Source organism: Podarcis melisellensis (genome assembly GCF_964234715.1).
Source record: "Podarcis melisellensis genome assembly, chromosome: 12".
NCBI lineage: Eukaryota > Metazoa > Chordata > Lepidosauria > Squamata > Lacertidae > Podarcis > Podarcis melisellensis.
The window spans coordinates 51,575,617-51,590,366 of NC_138544.1; the positions used below are offsets into that span (position 1 = coordinate 51,575,617).

The following is a 14,750-nucleotide window of genomic DNA, read 5'->3' on the forward strand; positions in this document are numbered from 1 at the left end:
GAACCATACAATTGCAGATTGCTACAGTGCAGGAGATGGGACGCGGGTGGCGCTGTGGGTTAAACCACAGAGCCTAAGGCTTGCCAATCAGAAGGTCGCGGTTCAAATCCCTGTGACGGGGTGAGCTCCCGTTGCTCGGTCCCTGCTCCTGCCTACCTAGCAGTTCGAAAGAACGCAGTGCAAGTAGATAAATAGGTACCGCTCCAGCGGGAAGGTAAATGGCGTTTCTGTGTGCTGCTCTGGTTCGCCAGAAGCAGCTTAGTCATGCTGGCCACATGACCCGGAAGCTGTACGCCGGCTCCCTCGGGCATTAAAGCGAGATGAGCACCGCAACCCCAGAGTCATCCGTTACTGGACCTAACAGTCAGGGGTCCCTTTACCTTTACAATGCAGGAATCTCAACTAAAGCATCCATGACAGGTGGCCATCCAACCTCTGCTTAAAAACCTCCAATGAAAGAGAGTCCACCATCATGCGAGGGAGTCAAATGATTTTTTTCTGAATATTTGAGTCTTTGTTCATGGAACTCAAATAGATCAGTAATTTGCCTTGTATTAGGGGAAAGCATACAGTGGTACCTCGGGTTACATACGTTTCAGGTTACATATGCTTCAGGTTACAGACTCCGCTAACCCAGAACTAGTGCCTCAGGTTAAGAACTTTGCTTCAGGATGAGAACAGAAATCGGGCTCCAGTGGCGCAGCGGCAGCAAGAGGCCCCATTAGCTAAAGTGGTGCTTCAGGTTAAGAACAGTTTCAGGTTAAGAATGGACCTCCTGAACGAATTAAGTACTTAACCGGAGGTACCACTGTATAAGGAATACAATGATTAAAATAATAGGTAAAACTGAGGTTTGAACCAGGAAGTCTCCAGTTCAAATTTTTGCCTTTCATGAACTCATTCATCAAACCACTCTCAGCTTCAGTTCTCTGCAATATGGTGATAGAAATACTGATCTGCTTTACAGAGCTGTTGTAAAGTTGACTGAGATTAATGTATATGGAGGGTTTTGAGTGTTCAAAAACTGCTATATAAATGTTAATTCCTATTATTATTATTATTATTGTTCGCAGCAGTAGCGTTACCTTTTCTATGTAGCATTTAAGTTTTTGAAGAATTTCCATGTATTGTTTTAACATTCTAGCATGAAGCTACTAAGATAATGCAAGATGCCATTATTGAATTTAATGGGACATCAGAAGAAACCCGCGTCATGGTTGCTAATGTAGATTTGGCTCTCAGCAAAGGGGAAGTTGATTCAGCCCTAACTATGCTGAGGAATGTCACACCATGCCAGCCGTATTACACTGAGGTTAAGGAAAAAATGGCTCAGATATACCTTCAAGTTCGAAAGGATAAGAGACTGTATATTGGATGCTATTGGTAATGTTAATTTTGCTTTTTGCAAGTATTCTTTTTCATATTTTGCTTGAGGGGCAGGAATGAATCCAGAGCAGCATCAGAGCAAGGATTATTTGAGAGACTATCAGAACCTTTTAGAACAGAGGTGCCTAACCTTTGCAGTGCAAGGCCTGCAAAGTTAGCCACTGCTCTGAGGATCACATGCCAGTGATGGGCATGGCTAATACACACAGACCACATTCACTCAGACAGCCCCACAGCCTCATCCTTCTTTCAAACAGTAGTGTAGCAGGGGGCGATTCTTCCCCATCAAACCACTCTGTTGGGGGGACAGATTTTCCTTCTCCAAGTACAGCACTGTGATACAGACCCTCCAAGTGTCCCTATTTTCCAGTGACATCCTGATTTAGAGAAGCCACCCCAGTTTCTGATTTGCTCCCGGAATGTCCTGCTTTTCCTTAGATCATCCCTATTTTCACTGGAGAAATGTTGGAGGGTATGGAGTTATCTGACCCTCAGGCCATCTGAAGGCAATCCTGTGTCAGGACGGTTTTAGAAAATGTTTTATTATGTTTTTATATATGTTGGAAGCCATCCAGAGTGGCTGGGGCAGCCCAGTCAGATGGTTTGGTACAAATAGTAAAATTATCATTATGGAATGGGACGTCCCTGTTTTCAGTGGAGAAATGTTGGAGAGTATGTGTGATGAAGAGGAAAAACATTATCTGTTCTTCAGGCAAACCTCTATTCCTAACACAGTAATGTATTGGGGAGGAAAGCCCCCATCTGCTTAGTTTTCAAAGACGCCTTCTTCTGATTCAGCACCATTGCTAGGAGCTCTTAGCACTCGGGAAACAGGAATATGTGCTTTTTTACTCTTACAATATCTTGCTTTATTGGATGATCATTGGTTCTAGTATTAATTAAAGAGGAATAAAAAAAAAATATCTCTACCTTCTTTCTCCAAACCATGTGTAATTTTATACCCCTCTATCATTTTTTTAAAATTTTATAAAGTTTATACACTGCTTGATTGTAAATAAAAACACACACTCTCAAAGCAGTTTACAAAAAGGTAAAACAAAGAAAATAAAGAAAAATATACTTAAAATGTATAAAAATGAAAATACTAAAGCAGTTTAATATTCACCTCAACTTTGTTAGCATCTGAGTAGACTTCTCGAAACAAGAATGTTTTTAGCTGGTGCTGAAAAGAGTACAGTACCTCTATCATATACCCATCTTCATTCTTTCCCCTCAAAACTACAAAGCCCCAAATGTTGGAAGATCTCAAAGGGGAGGTGTTGCAGCCCTTTGATCATTTTTGTATGACCTTAAACATAACACTTTCCCCCAGAGTCAGTTCACATATTCAGCAGACATTCACCAGGTGTAGAGAAGTGGAATTATGCATATGCAGGTATGAATGAGGCTTTAATGTACTATAAGTGGAGCACCAGTTGCTCACTTCCTCAGGATGTGGTACAAAGTGACCTCGCATATATCTGATCCTGCAAACCAGGTTATGTTTGAAGGGTAATTCACTGGCTTTATTCTGGTGTTGTTTGGGGGTTCATAATCTGTAGTTGTATCCATTTTAGGGACTACTACAGATAAGGCTGCTGTGCCAATTTAAAAGTGTGAAGCTCTAAAATCACCTTGTGTATACTGAGTCTGTTTGTCATTTCTTAAATGACATTCCGTTTTTTAATCTAGTGAGTTGTGTGAAAATATGCCAAGTCCTCATACAAGCCTTCTCTTGGGGGATGCCTACATGAATATTCAAGAGGTTAGTGTACAGTGATAAAATGCAAATTTTATACCTAAAAAAACTAAAATGCTACCCCAACTCCCAATTGAAATTGAACTAAGAATGTAGTCCTGTGCATTTTTACTTGACAGTTATACCTATTGAACTCAGTAGGCCTGACTTGCAAGTAAACATGCATAGGATCAATCTACTCATCACTGAAGAACACCAAACAAAAAAACTCCAAAAATAACTATATTAATATTACAAAAATAACTGCAATTTTTCTGTCACTTATTATAGCCTGAGAAAGCTTTGGAAGTTTATGAAGCAGCTCAGAAGAAGAATCCTTTGGATGCAACAGTAGCAAGGAAAATTGGGAAAGCTTTCGTGTCCACCCATCAGTATAACAAGGTTGAGAAATAGATGGGTTTTTTTGCTAAAAATTGTTCAGGTCCAAGCCAGGGAAGCAAGCAGCCTGGTGTGTTCTCTTGATCCGTCCAACGAATAGAGTTTTTACAGCAGTCTGTATTCAGATGTGTATTTTGAGACATGGCCTGGGATCAGTCTGCTTGGTTTCAGAGTTCCAAGGTGCCAAGTAAGGAATTTATACATTGATTCAACTATGTATGTGTATCCCAGGAGACAAATGGGGATGTCTACTCAGTTTCAAAAGAAAAGAAAAAATAGATCTAAGCTACACAAACAGAAGAATTTGGTATAGCTCTTACTGGGCTTTGTCTTATCAGGCTAGTGGTTGGTGGCTGTGTGTTTGAATGCTTCCCCATTTTAAAAAGCCTATCAGGGAGATGTATTTTAACCTAGCCCTCTCCCTGATATTATTTTTTTCCCCCATGCAGGAAGTTTTTCTTACATTGGAGAACGTTAAATCTGCAGCAGAATGTAACAAACCAGTATAAGCAGCACAGCTCTAAGACTTGCAAATATCACAAAATATGTGTTTCATTTGTAACTCATAGTTGAAGTTAATCTGGAGGCGGTTGGAGGATGGATGGCGGCTAACAGATTGAGGTTGAATCCTGACAAGACAGAAGTACTGTTTCTGGGGGACAGGAGGCGGGCAGGTGTGGAGGATTCCCTGGTCCTGAATGGGGTAACTGTGCCCCTGAAGGACCAGGTGCGCAGCCTGGGAGTCATTTTGGACTCACAGCTGTCCATGGAGGCACAGGTCAAATATGTGTCCAGGGCAGCTGTTTACCAGCTCCATCTGGTACGTAGGCTGAGACCCTATCTGCCTGCGGACTGTCTCGCCGGAGTGGTGCATGCTCTGGTTATCTCCCGCTTGGACTACTGCAATGCACTCTACGTGGGGCTACCTTTGAAGGTGACTCGAAACTACAACTAATCCAGAATGCGGCAGCTAGACTGGTGACTGGGAGCGGCCGCCAAGACCTACATTGGCTCCCAGTATGTTTCCGAGCACAATTCAAAGTGTTGGTGCTGACCTTTAAAGCCCTAAACGGCCTCGGTCCAGTATACCTGAAGGAGCGTCTCCACCCCCATCATTCTGCCCGGACGCTGAGGTCCAGCGCCGAGGGCCTTCTGGCGGTTCCCTCATTGCGAGAAGCAAAGCTACAGGGAACCAGGCAGAGGGCCTTCTCGGTAGTGGCGCCCACCCTGTGGAACGCCCTTCCAGCAGATGTCAAAGCAATAAACAACTACCTGACATTCAGAAGACATCTTAAGGCAGCCCTGTTCAGGGAAGTTTTTAACGTGTGATTTTACTGTATTTTTGGTTTTTATGGAAGCCGCCCAGAGTGGCTGGGGAGGCCCAGCCAGATGGGCGGGGTATAAATAATAAATTATTATTATTATTATTATTATTATTATTATTATTATTATTATTATTATTATTATCTGTTCACATGTACTAATTTATTTCAGGCTGTCAATTACTATGAAGTTGCTCTAAAAATGAGTGAGCAGGACTTCTTGTGCCATGATCTTGCCGATCTCCTGTTGAAGCTCAAAAAATTTGGCAAAGCAGAGAAAGTTCTAAACCAAGCACTAGATCATGACCCTGGTAACGTCTCTCTCTCTCTCTCTCTCTCTCTCTTTTTTGGGAATCTTCCACTGGAGCTTTCATCTTGACTTAAAGCATAAACATATTTTCTGCATGCCTAGACATTTGGAGAGGAACAGCCCCAGCGAAATGACACCCTAGTGCTGCCACATTGAAAGATCCTGATTGGCTACTTGTTTATGACCAGATATTAAACAACCCTACTGTTTGCAGAGCAGTGTGTTAACACTTGTTCCACAAGGGATGAATAATAATTCATGTCACTGTGTGTGGTATTACTACTTTTTGGGTATGCCTGACACCAGTCAAATGCTAATGATGCAAGTATCCTCTAGAGAGAACACACCATTTGAATGGCAATGCCCATCAACTTTGTGGTGACAGCCCCCTCAAATATTTTATTGGGGGGCAAAGACTCCTCAGCCCCTAGGAGTTGGCTCCTATGTTCCAAGGCAATATCAGTTCAGCTTCCTAAGTTCTCACCAGTTCTTTCAGCACATCTGTACAAAATTACTTGTCCAGCCCTTAAATCATAACAATTCCAGTAAAATGTTTTTCTTTCTAGCTACTACCTAGGAGTAAGGTAAAGGTAAAGGTACCCCTGCCCGTACGGGCCAGTCTTGACAGACTCTAGGGTTGTGCGCTCATCTCACTCTGCGGAAGCTAGCGCTGTCCGCAAACACTTCCGGGTCACGTGGCCAGCATGACCAAGCTGCTCTGGCGAGCCAGCACCAGCGCAGCACACGGAATGCCGTTTACCTTCCCGCTAGAAAGCGGTACCTATTTATCTACTTGCACTTAACTGTGCTTTCGAACTACTAGGTAGGCAGGAGCTGGGACCGAACGATGGGAGCTCACCCCGCTACGGGGATTCGAACCGCCTACCATGCGATAGGCAAGTCCTAGGCGCTGAGGTTTTACCCACAGCGCCACCCGCGTCCCTTACCTAGGAGTATTGTTGGTCATTAAACTTTTACACTGCAGAAAATCATAGCCAGTGTTTTACTGATGGTCGAAACACCATACTGGTATAAAATAATGATTGCTTTGTTTAATTTTGCAGTTGACGATCTGCCATCAATGAAGAAGGATGTTAGGAACCTGATGTTACTAGCAAAGATTTGTGAGACAACTAAAAGAGGAGAAGTTGTTCTGGATACTCTGAACATGGTAGCAAACCAATGTTGTATAAGCCTCATGTACTCCTGGGGATGATTCTAAAGTGGTTTCTGAAATAAATATAAATAATAAATAGACTTGGGTTTTTAACCCAAGTTTGAATTAAGTAGAAACTTTTTATACTAATTAACTAATTCTAATACAGTTTAAAGACTGTGTAACTTACAGTATACTTCAGATACAGAAGTAGACCAACTGGAAGTAGTACAAAGCACTAAATAGAATGCTTATTCAGCAGTCCTCACTCTTGTATACAATATCTAATAAAGATGCTAGGATGGGTATACCCCACAATGCTTTCACTTGGTATATTTGTTCATTTTTAAGGCATATGACATCCAGCAAAGGATACTGAAGCGTGTCCGTGTAGAGCAGCCTGAATTGATTCCTTCCCAGAAACAGGTGTTGTTAATGATCTGTGTACAGTTTGCCAAGTTCTACCAAGCAGAGAAGGAATATGAAAAAGCTTTGAAGTACTACACGGAAGCTCTATCCTGCGTTCCAACTGATAGTAAGGTAAACATGATATTCAGTCTCCAACTGAAAGGAATGTCTGTACTAAGGTTGAGTAAAACGTTGCCTACCCAGCCTTTCTGGTTGTTGGGTATATTGCAATAAACAAATGTTTGATTCATTTCATTCTGCATGCTCCAGATCACTTAACAAGGCTTATCTATGCCTCAACTTTCAAAGAGACTAGGATTCATCTTGTTATTTATTAAACGTATTGGTTGATTTTTCTTCCCAAAGGCAACTCAAAGCAATTTACAACAAAGTCCTATTGTGTGTATTCAAAACATGTTAGTGGATCAAAAACAGGGAAAATTGGATTACATAGGATTGAAGGTGCAAATTCTAAACAGTGAGGCCTAAGCCTTCAGACCTAAGTCCAGGGCCCTGCAGTCTAGTCCAGTCCCTCCAGTGACCACCCAGAGAGCATCAGATGTTGGGTGCTCTGGCAAATGGGCTGATACTGGCATGATGAGGCCCACTGATACCGATCACCAGTTATCTGTCCTTTTTTTTTTATTTAAAAAAACCCATTTTATAGACGGAGTGAGTTCTATGGAATGAGGACTACAAACATCTGCCACAATTATCAGTACCAAAATGATCATTACCAAAGATCCATTGCTGCTTAAAATACTTTTCCATTTTATTTTCAGATAATGTTGGAATTAGCTCAGCTGTATTTGATGCAAGAAGATACAGAGCAGTGTGAGCATTATTGTACACTCCTGCTTCAAGATGACGAGAGCAATGAAATTGGAACAATGGTAAACACTGTTATTCTTTCTTCCACTAAACTTAAGCTTTGCTGGTGTACTGTATATATGAGCCACCAGGTAGGAAGGGTTTTGAAATGCTTCTGAAGTAAAGCCCAATTGTTTCTACACACCTATGCAACTGTGTGGAAGGGATAGGAGGATTCACATCAGTCTTAAACTACACAATTTTGACTAACATATTAGTGACACAGAGCATGCTCAAACATTGTCATGTCTTTCAGATACCAAACAGTGCTTCCCCTTCCTGGATACTGCACCTCATGCATCTATTACAGGTGCTTTAAAGAGCAGAAGGAGCTATTTTATATCAGAGTTTGCTTTGGGAAAGGCCTTTAACAATGTAGGGAACCACTACTGAAGAAAATCGCTGCCCAAAAAGATATTTAATTTGATTTTGTATTGTCCCTCATGTATGAAAATGGTGGGTCAGAGAAGACTTATTGGTGGGTTGCCAATCAGCAGCTAAGGATGGAGATTGCAGATGGAGTTATAGAAATACACTTTCAGATCATAAGGGCAATGAGTGGGGAAAAAGAAATTAATACATACAGACAAGCATAAATAAACATGGTCAAGTCTGTCACACATATGCATGGGAACGTAGGGCCTTTGTAAACACGATGAACTACTGTACTTACTTTGATAGCATATGCGTTGGGGAAAAAATACAAACCACATAGAATCATGGACTTGTAGAATTGGAAGGGACCCTGCGTATCATCTAGTCCAACCAAATATGCAGCTGCCTCATATGGGGACAGAACCAGCAACCTTGGCATTTTGAGCACTGTGTTCTAAACAACTGAGCTATTTCATGTTTTGTGACAACATTCATATTTTCCTGGGTATGTTGTGCATGCATACTATGTGTATAAGCAGTGAAATATGTGTATAAGCAGTGGAACCTGTCACATGTGAATGTGTATGGTTTTCACTTGTTTTACAGTCGAGAAATGCTGTCCATGTAAGAAATTGATCACATTTGAATCATCCCTCAATCCCTTGAATCACCCTGATACTAACACAGGGCTAAGATTAAGAGTCCTCATTGTTCCATCTCCATCCTGGAAGGCTGGATTTTCATAAACGTATTTATGACTTGTGAAAAGTCAAAAATCTGGCCCTTTCTGAAGCATTGATACCATTTGGTCTGAGTGTGAAATACGTACCTGTTCCTTTTCTAGATGATGGCCAACCTTATGTTCAGAAAAGAGGCATATGAAGAAGCTATAAGTCTGTACCGGAATGTTCTGGAGAAATCTCCAGGTATTTTGTAGCATTTATATACTGGAGGGGTTTTTTTGGGGGGGGGGCATAAAAAGGGCCTCTAAAGCATCTCATGAGATAAATACAGTAAACAGGAGCATTTTGATGAAAGGGTGTCTGTGTGTCTGGATGGGTGCATGACAAAATGCAGGTTTGTTTCTTCATTTCTCAACAGAAGAGTGTTTCTTCTTTCAGACTCTTATATGTGAACAAATTATCTGTGAAATAAGTTGGAAATACATATTTTTAAAATTGTGTGCTTTTAGATAACTTCTTGGTCATGGAGAATTTGATTGACTTACTGAGAAGAAGTGGTAAACTTGATGAAGCAACACACTTTTTTGAACTGGCCAAGAGAAAATCGTCTCGAACAGCTTTGGATCCCGGTTATAACTACTGCATGGGACTTTATTGCTGGTAAATCATAGAAACCAGTACTAATGGGACTCACAGACCAAAGGCCCAGCCAGAAATGATGAGGGTGATCCATGATAAAGATCTATTGTTGCTTAGAAGCTACTGGAGAGAAGGGAATTTGGAACATAACCATTGCACTGTGGGAGACAATTTAGTGGCTCTTTCTTCCTGTGCTGTTCTTCACTGCAAGTACTCTCCATCTCCAAGTTGCTATTTGTCCTCTTTCCATGAGTGAAAACATAGGGTGCTTCCAGACATGGGCTTAAGAGTCATGATTTCGCAAATGGGTAGTTGGCAACAAGTTTGGTTAAATAAATAAAAAACTTAATGGATAAATCTGGATTAAATGGGAAGAATGGCCAGTGTTTTGAGGCCCAATGGCTATCTTGTGGAAGCTCTGGAAAAAATTGCATGCTTAAGGATTGCCAAGCCCTCAAACCAGTCTAGAAATATCCTTACCTGTCAGCTGGGAGGGGTGGTTTGCATCAGAAAAAATAGTACAGGTGGAAAGGTGTTTTGTTTTCTAAAAAGTTGTGCTGTGGTTCCAGTTCCAGGTCCTTGCAGGTGCTATGTTTTTGTTAATGTTCCTATTGTGAAAGTTCCTAACCATGAATCAATTGTGCCTCATCTGATACGGTCCTTAAATCCTGTGCAATAGGTCTGCACAAATAAACCAAGGAAACTCATCATACAGTCTCCTTAATAAACGTATCCTTTTTGTTTTTTCAAACTAGTGACCTACTTTGTTTCCCCACTTGGAAGTATGCTTGAGAATTTGACCGCTCTTTTACACACTTTTCAATTGCACACACTGGATTTGTTGTGCCTAGAATTTCCTTTGGCTTAAATAAAGTCTTATCTCCTTTTTTTTCTCATGGTCTCGCAATAGGAAATTTCTCGCCGCTTCTGACCAGTTCAACACAGAATTAAGTGCATCTGAGTCCTATGATTGCTTGCAGCTTAAGCACACTTTCCTCTTTATTGAATTGAGGCCGTCACCTTGCACTAAACCCTTAGATTGGATTTGGCAGGGAAGAAGAATATGTGGATATATGCTTGTTAACAAGACTGATATTTTAAGGGTCTCACATTTCACCTAGGTCTTCAATACTTTCTCCCCACAAACAGGCACATGATGCAGCCCAATCAGGCACTGAAGTTCTTCAACAAAGCACGTAAGGATAGTGACTGGGGCCAGAAAGCCCTTGGCCATATGATTCAGATATGCCTAAATCCTGACAATGACATAATAGGCAGAGAGACTTTAGGAAACCAGAATACCATGGATGCTAGGTAAGGAAAAGTCCTGTAACAGAATATGAAAATCACATTCTTAAAGTCAACTTGAAGTTCAGGCATCCCCTCGTTTACACAGGGATTCCATTCTGGACCCCTGTGCACTTAAGTGAAATCACGTAAAGTAGGGACCACCCTTTAACACCCTTTAAAAGCCCTCTCTGCCGCTTCCTCTTCAATCCGTGTCAAAAATACTGTATTCAAAAATATCCAAAACTAGAATTGAAACTCGGGGGCCCAGTGGTGGAGCATATGCCCACGCTGCCCAGGGCAGGCACCCCCCCCATGCCCCAGAGTTCAGGGTAAGAGAGTGGTTGGGTTACTGCTGCTCACTCTTAGTGTATTTTTAGTCTTCGTTGGAAGCCACCCAGAGTGGCTGGAGAAACCCAGCCAGATAGGTGGGGCACAAATAATAAATTATTATTATTAATATGGCAGAGACATCACCTTGCCAACAAAGATCTGTATAGTTAAAGCTATGGTTTTCCCAGTAGTGATGTATGGAAGTGAGAGCTGGACCATAAAGAAGGCTGATCGCCGAAGAATTGATGCTTTTGAATTCTGGTGCTGGAGGAGACTCGTGAGAGTCCCATGGACTGCAAGAAGATCAAACCTATCCATTCTGAAGGAAATTAGCTCTGAGTGCTCACTGGAAGGACAGATCCTGAAGCTGAGGCTCCAACACTTTGGCCACCTCATGAGAAGAGAAGACTCCCTGGAAAAGACCCTGATGTTGGGAAAGATGGAGGCACAAGGAGAAGGGGATGACAGAGGACGAGATGGTTGGATAGTGTTCTTGAAGCTACCGGCATGTGTTTGACCAAACTGCGGGAGGCAGTGGAAGACAGGAGTGCCTGGTGTGCTCTGGTCCATGGGGTCATGAAGAGTCAGACACAACTAAACAACAAATTATTATTATTATTATTACTCTCCTCCTGCTCTCCGCAGCCAGGTCAGATATGACCCAACAACGGAGCTGCTGTGACCACGGCTGAGGAGGGTTGCTCTCTGCCACTGGGTTGGAAGAGCTGCTGTCGTCAGGCATAAGGTGTACTGCCCATTAGCCTGCCATTTTGTTACCCCGGCTCAGTCATGACACCTGGGGTGGCTGCACCCACTGCACTCCCCTTCCATCGCCTCTGCTGGGGCCAGCTGGAGGCTGCATGGGAAAGCGACTGTTGCTGTTGCGCTACCCTGCAACTAGCTGTTAGGTGGGGATGCTGAGCAGTTTAAACAAAGCCCGTTGCACCTCCGGCCTCTTTGGGGCTTCTTCCGCCTTCCAGAAATAGTGCTTCAGGTTAAGAACTTTGCTTCAGGATGAGAACAGAAATCGTGCTCCGGCAGCGTGGCAGCAGCAGGAGGCCCCATTAGCTAAAGTGGTGCTTCAGGTTAAGAACAGTTTCAGGTTAAGGACGGACCTCCGGAACGAATTAAGTACTTAACCCGAGGTATTGGGAGAGGGAGGAAGCAACCTGTATGTAGCCTTCTGCTGAACTCATAGCTGTTCCCTAGATTAGGATATAGGTGTATGTAAATGCTTTAATCTAAATCAAATAATAGTCATACTATTCTTATAGAGTCAAGAGAAGGTCTTTGATAGCCTAGGAAACAGAAACTGTTTTCTTCTTGCTAGTAATCTGAAGGAAAAGAAAGAATCTGAACAGCATGGCATACGTACAGCCGAGAAGCTTCTCAAGGAGTTTTATCCTCACTCACAAGAAGGGCAGAATCAAGTAGAGATGTTACAGAGCTACTGCTTAATGGCCACGAGAGAGACATATAATGTGGAGAAGGCCCTGAAAGTATTTACTGAAATGTGCCAAAATGAGGTAAAGATAGTTTCTTCCATGAGTGGTAAGCAGCTTGGAGAGGACATTTATATTCATGGTAGTGGCTGCTGGTTAACAGTAAAAAAAGCACTGGATATTCCTACGGATGTTTGACACCAGAAACTGTAGTATATTGCTATCTCATAGATGAGACTCCTTAGGGATTATTGGAGTTGTAGTCTAAAATAACTGGAGGGCCTCAGGTTGGGGAAGGCTTCTGTATAATGACAAGCTACACCATGCAGTTTCTTTTGCGTGAGGTAGCAACATTTTATTTTTTCCGCACATACTGTATTTTCTGGCGTATAAGACTACTTTTTAACCCAGGAAAATCTTCTCAAAAGTCAGGGGTCGTCTTATACGCCGGCTACAGCAGCAGTTCCTGCAGCAGCTCCCCACCAAAGGATAAAACGACAGCAAATTAAATCAGAGGACACCAAACTCTCTAGATGAAGCAGAAATATGCTTGAAAAATGGTCCCAGAAGCCCCCAGCCACTGGGAAGTGGAGTGGATTTCCAAGCTGGGCTGGAGATGGGTTTTTTTAATTTTTATTTGGTGTGCATTGGAAGAGGGGTAGTCTTATACGGCGAGTATATCCAAACTCTATATTTTAATTGGAAAAGTTGGGGGGGGGGTCATCTTATACGCCCAGTTGTCTTATACACCGGAAAATACGGTATATTTTCTTCACACCACTACTTTATGCCCATTTATGTAATGCACCTAAATCTTCAGTTTATTCAGACGGGATGCATAATCTGTTGCTACCCTTAGTCTGGTAGGCTCCTCACTGTTAGAAGGCCAAGACACTGGTGTTCTCTTACTTCATAGATTTCATATGCAAAATGATCTGTGATTATAAAGGAAAAGTGATGACAGTTAGCTGAATTGTTCATTTTAAAAACCAAACTTGTCTTTTATATATCTAAATCAGAGGGACAGCGTTTCAGCCGTTTTAGCCGTGTCTCAAGCATACATGCTTCTTAAGCAGCCACTCAAAGCCAGGAACCAGCTGAAGCGCTTGATGAAAGCAAAATGGAGTTTGACAGAAGCTGATGACTTAGAGAAGTGTTGGATTTTGTTGGCAGACAGCTACACTGCATGTGGGAAGTTTGACTGTGCAGTTGAGTTAGTGAAGCGCTGCTTGCGGCACAATAAGGTAAGAGGCTGGGAGTCTATTATAGTGGCAGAAGCACTTCCCTCTGGATTGTGCTCTTAGAGAGAAAAAAATGCTTAAAGAAAATACTAACAGCCCGTGAGTGATTTGTTTTTGCACTATAATTTTTTTTCTTTTAAGTCGTGCTCTAAAGCTTATGAATGCTTGGGATATATCGCAGAAAAGGAAAAGGCCTACAAAGATGCTGCAGCCAATTATGAATTAGCTTGGAAACATAGTCACCAAGCAAATCCTACTGTTGGTAAGTCAAAAAAGTTATTGCTTTGCTTCTATATCTTTGTGCTGAGGCAACAGTGAAATTGCTCTCAACCAGTTGTGGAAAATTGAGAGTCTAGCAGAAACAGAAGTACATGTGCAAAATACTAAAACAGTAATATTATTCCTGTTATCAGTAATATTATTTCTTATACCAGTTACCACCATACATATTGAACAGTACATTTTATAACTCTCCAGTTTAATAAAATATCATTTTGATCTAGTTTCTGCTTGTTTAATTTGCCAGGTTTATGATTCTTACAGTGCAATCCTGTGTATATCTAGGTTAGAAGGAAAGCCCAGCTCCCAACTGTGTAAAGGATTGCAACATTAACTAGTCATTGTATAGTTTTCTGATTTTATGCTTGGCAATTATCTTCAGATTATTTTTAAAAAGCACTGAAGACATTAACTGCCCTTCCCACAAAATCATTTCACCGCATCCATCATTTACTATTTTGTTTTTAGTTAGCAATTGATATTAAGCAGAACACTAACCTTTTCCTCTCTTGCTGTAGGATTTAAACTTGCTTTCAACTATCTAAAAGATAAGAGATACGTGGAAGCAATAGATGTGTGCCATGATGTAAGTTCTCCAAACATAAATCTGTAAACAGTGCTTGCTATAGACCAGAATTTTCAGGTTTTATTCTCAGGGCACCCTGTTGCCCTTGATTTTGCAGTCATGCCACCCACTATGATTTTGCTGTGGAACCCCTCCGCCCAGCACAAAACTGAGGACATGTCCAACACTTTTTTGCAGTTTCACATAGCTGCTAAAAACTGACTTTCAATGAAGCTAGTCTGCCTTCCCTCATCTTTTTGAGAAAAACGGCAAGCTTCTTTGTTCCTAGGAACACAAGGCTGGATCTATAGTAAGTT

At 41.8% G+C, this 14,750-nt stretch overlaps 1 protein-coding gene and 1 long non-coding RNA gene across 3 annotated transcripts in view; one reads left to right on the top strand and one right to left on the bottom strand.

Annotated features, from left to right (window-relative positions):
- TTC21A (tetratricopeptide repeat domain 21A) overlaps window positions 1–14,750 on the top strand; it is a 32,323-nt gene that overhangs the window by 17,187 nt on the left and 386 nt on the right. Inside the window, exons 15-28 of one of the 2 annotated variants that reach the window (XM_081931478.1) lie at window positions 1,145–1,383; window positions 3,079–3,151; window positions 3,416–3,526; window positions 5,018–5,156; window positions 6,220–6,326; window positions 6,663–6,851; window positions 7,502–7,612; window positions 8,809–8,890; window positions 9,157–9,307; window positions 10,436–10,600; window positions 12,237–12,432; window positions 13,368–13,592; window positions 13,731–13,851; window positions 14,387–14,454. In XM_081931478.1, the coding sequence (XP_081787604.1) occupies window positions 1,145–1,383; window positions 3,079–3,151; window positions 3,416–3,526; window positions 5,018–5,156; window positions 6,220–6,326; window positions 6,663–6,851; window positions 7,502–7,612; window positions 8,809–8,890; window positions 9,157–9,307; window positions 10,436–10,600; window positions 12,237–12,432; window positions 13,368–13,592; window positions 13,731–13,851; window positions 14,387–14,454 (1,977 nt within the window). The remainder of the gene's footprint in view (window positions 1–1,144; window positions 1,384–3,078; window positions 3,152–3,415; window positions 3,527–5,017; window positions 5,157–6,219; window positions 6,327–6,662; window positions 6,852–7,501; window positions 7,613–8,808; window positions 8,891–9,156; window positions 9,308–10,435; window positions 10,601–12,236; window positions 12,433–13,367; window positions 13,593–13,730; window positions 13,852–14,386; window positions 14,455–14,750) is intronic. The other variant, XM_081931479.1, reaches the window with a different exon arrangement.
- On the bottom strand, window positions 9,314–14,413 carry LOC309353429. Its single transcript, XR_014161841.1, has 3 exons — window positions 14,367–14,413; window positions 13,157–13,283; window positions 9,314–10,319 (listed from the first exon to the last, which is right to left on the bottom strand). It is a non-coding gene; the product is annotated as an uncharacterized lncRNA (long non-coding RNA).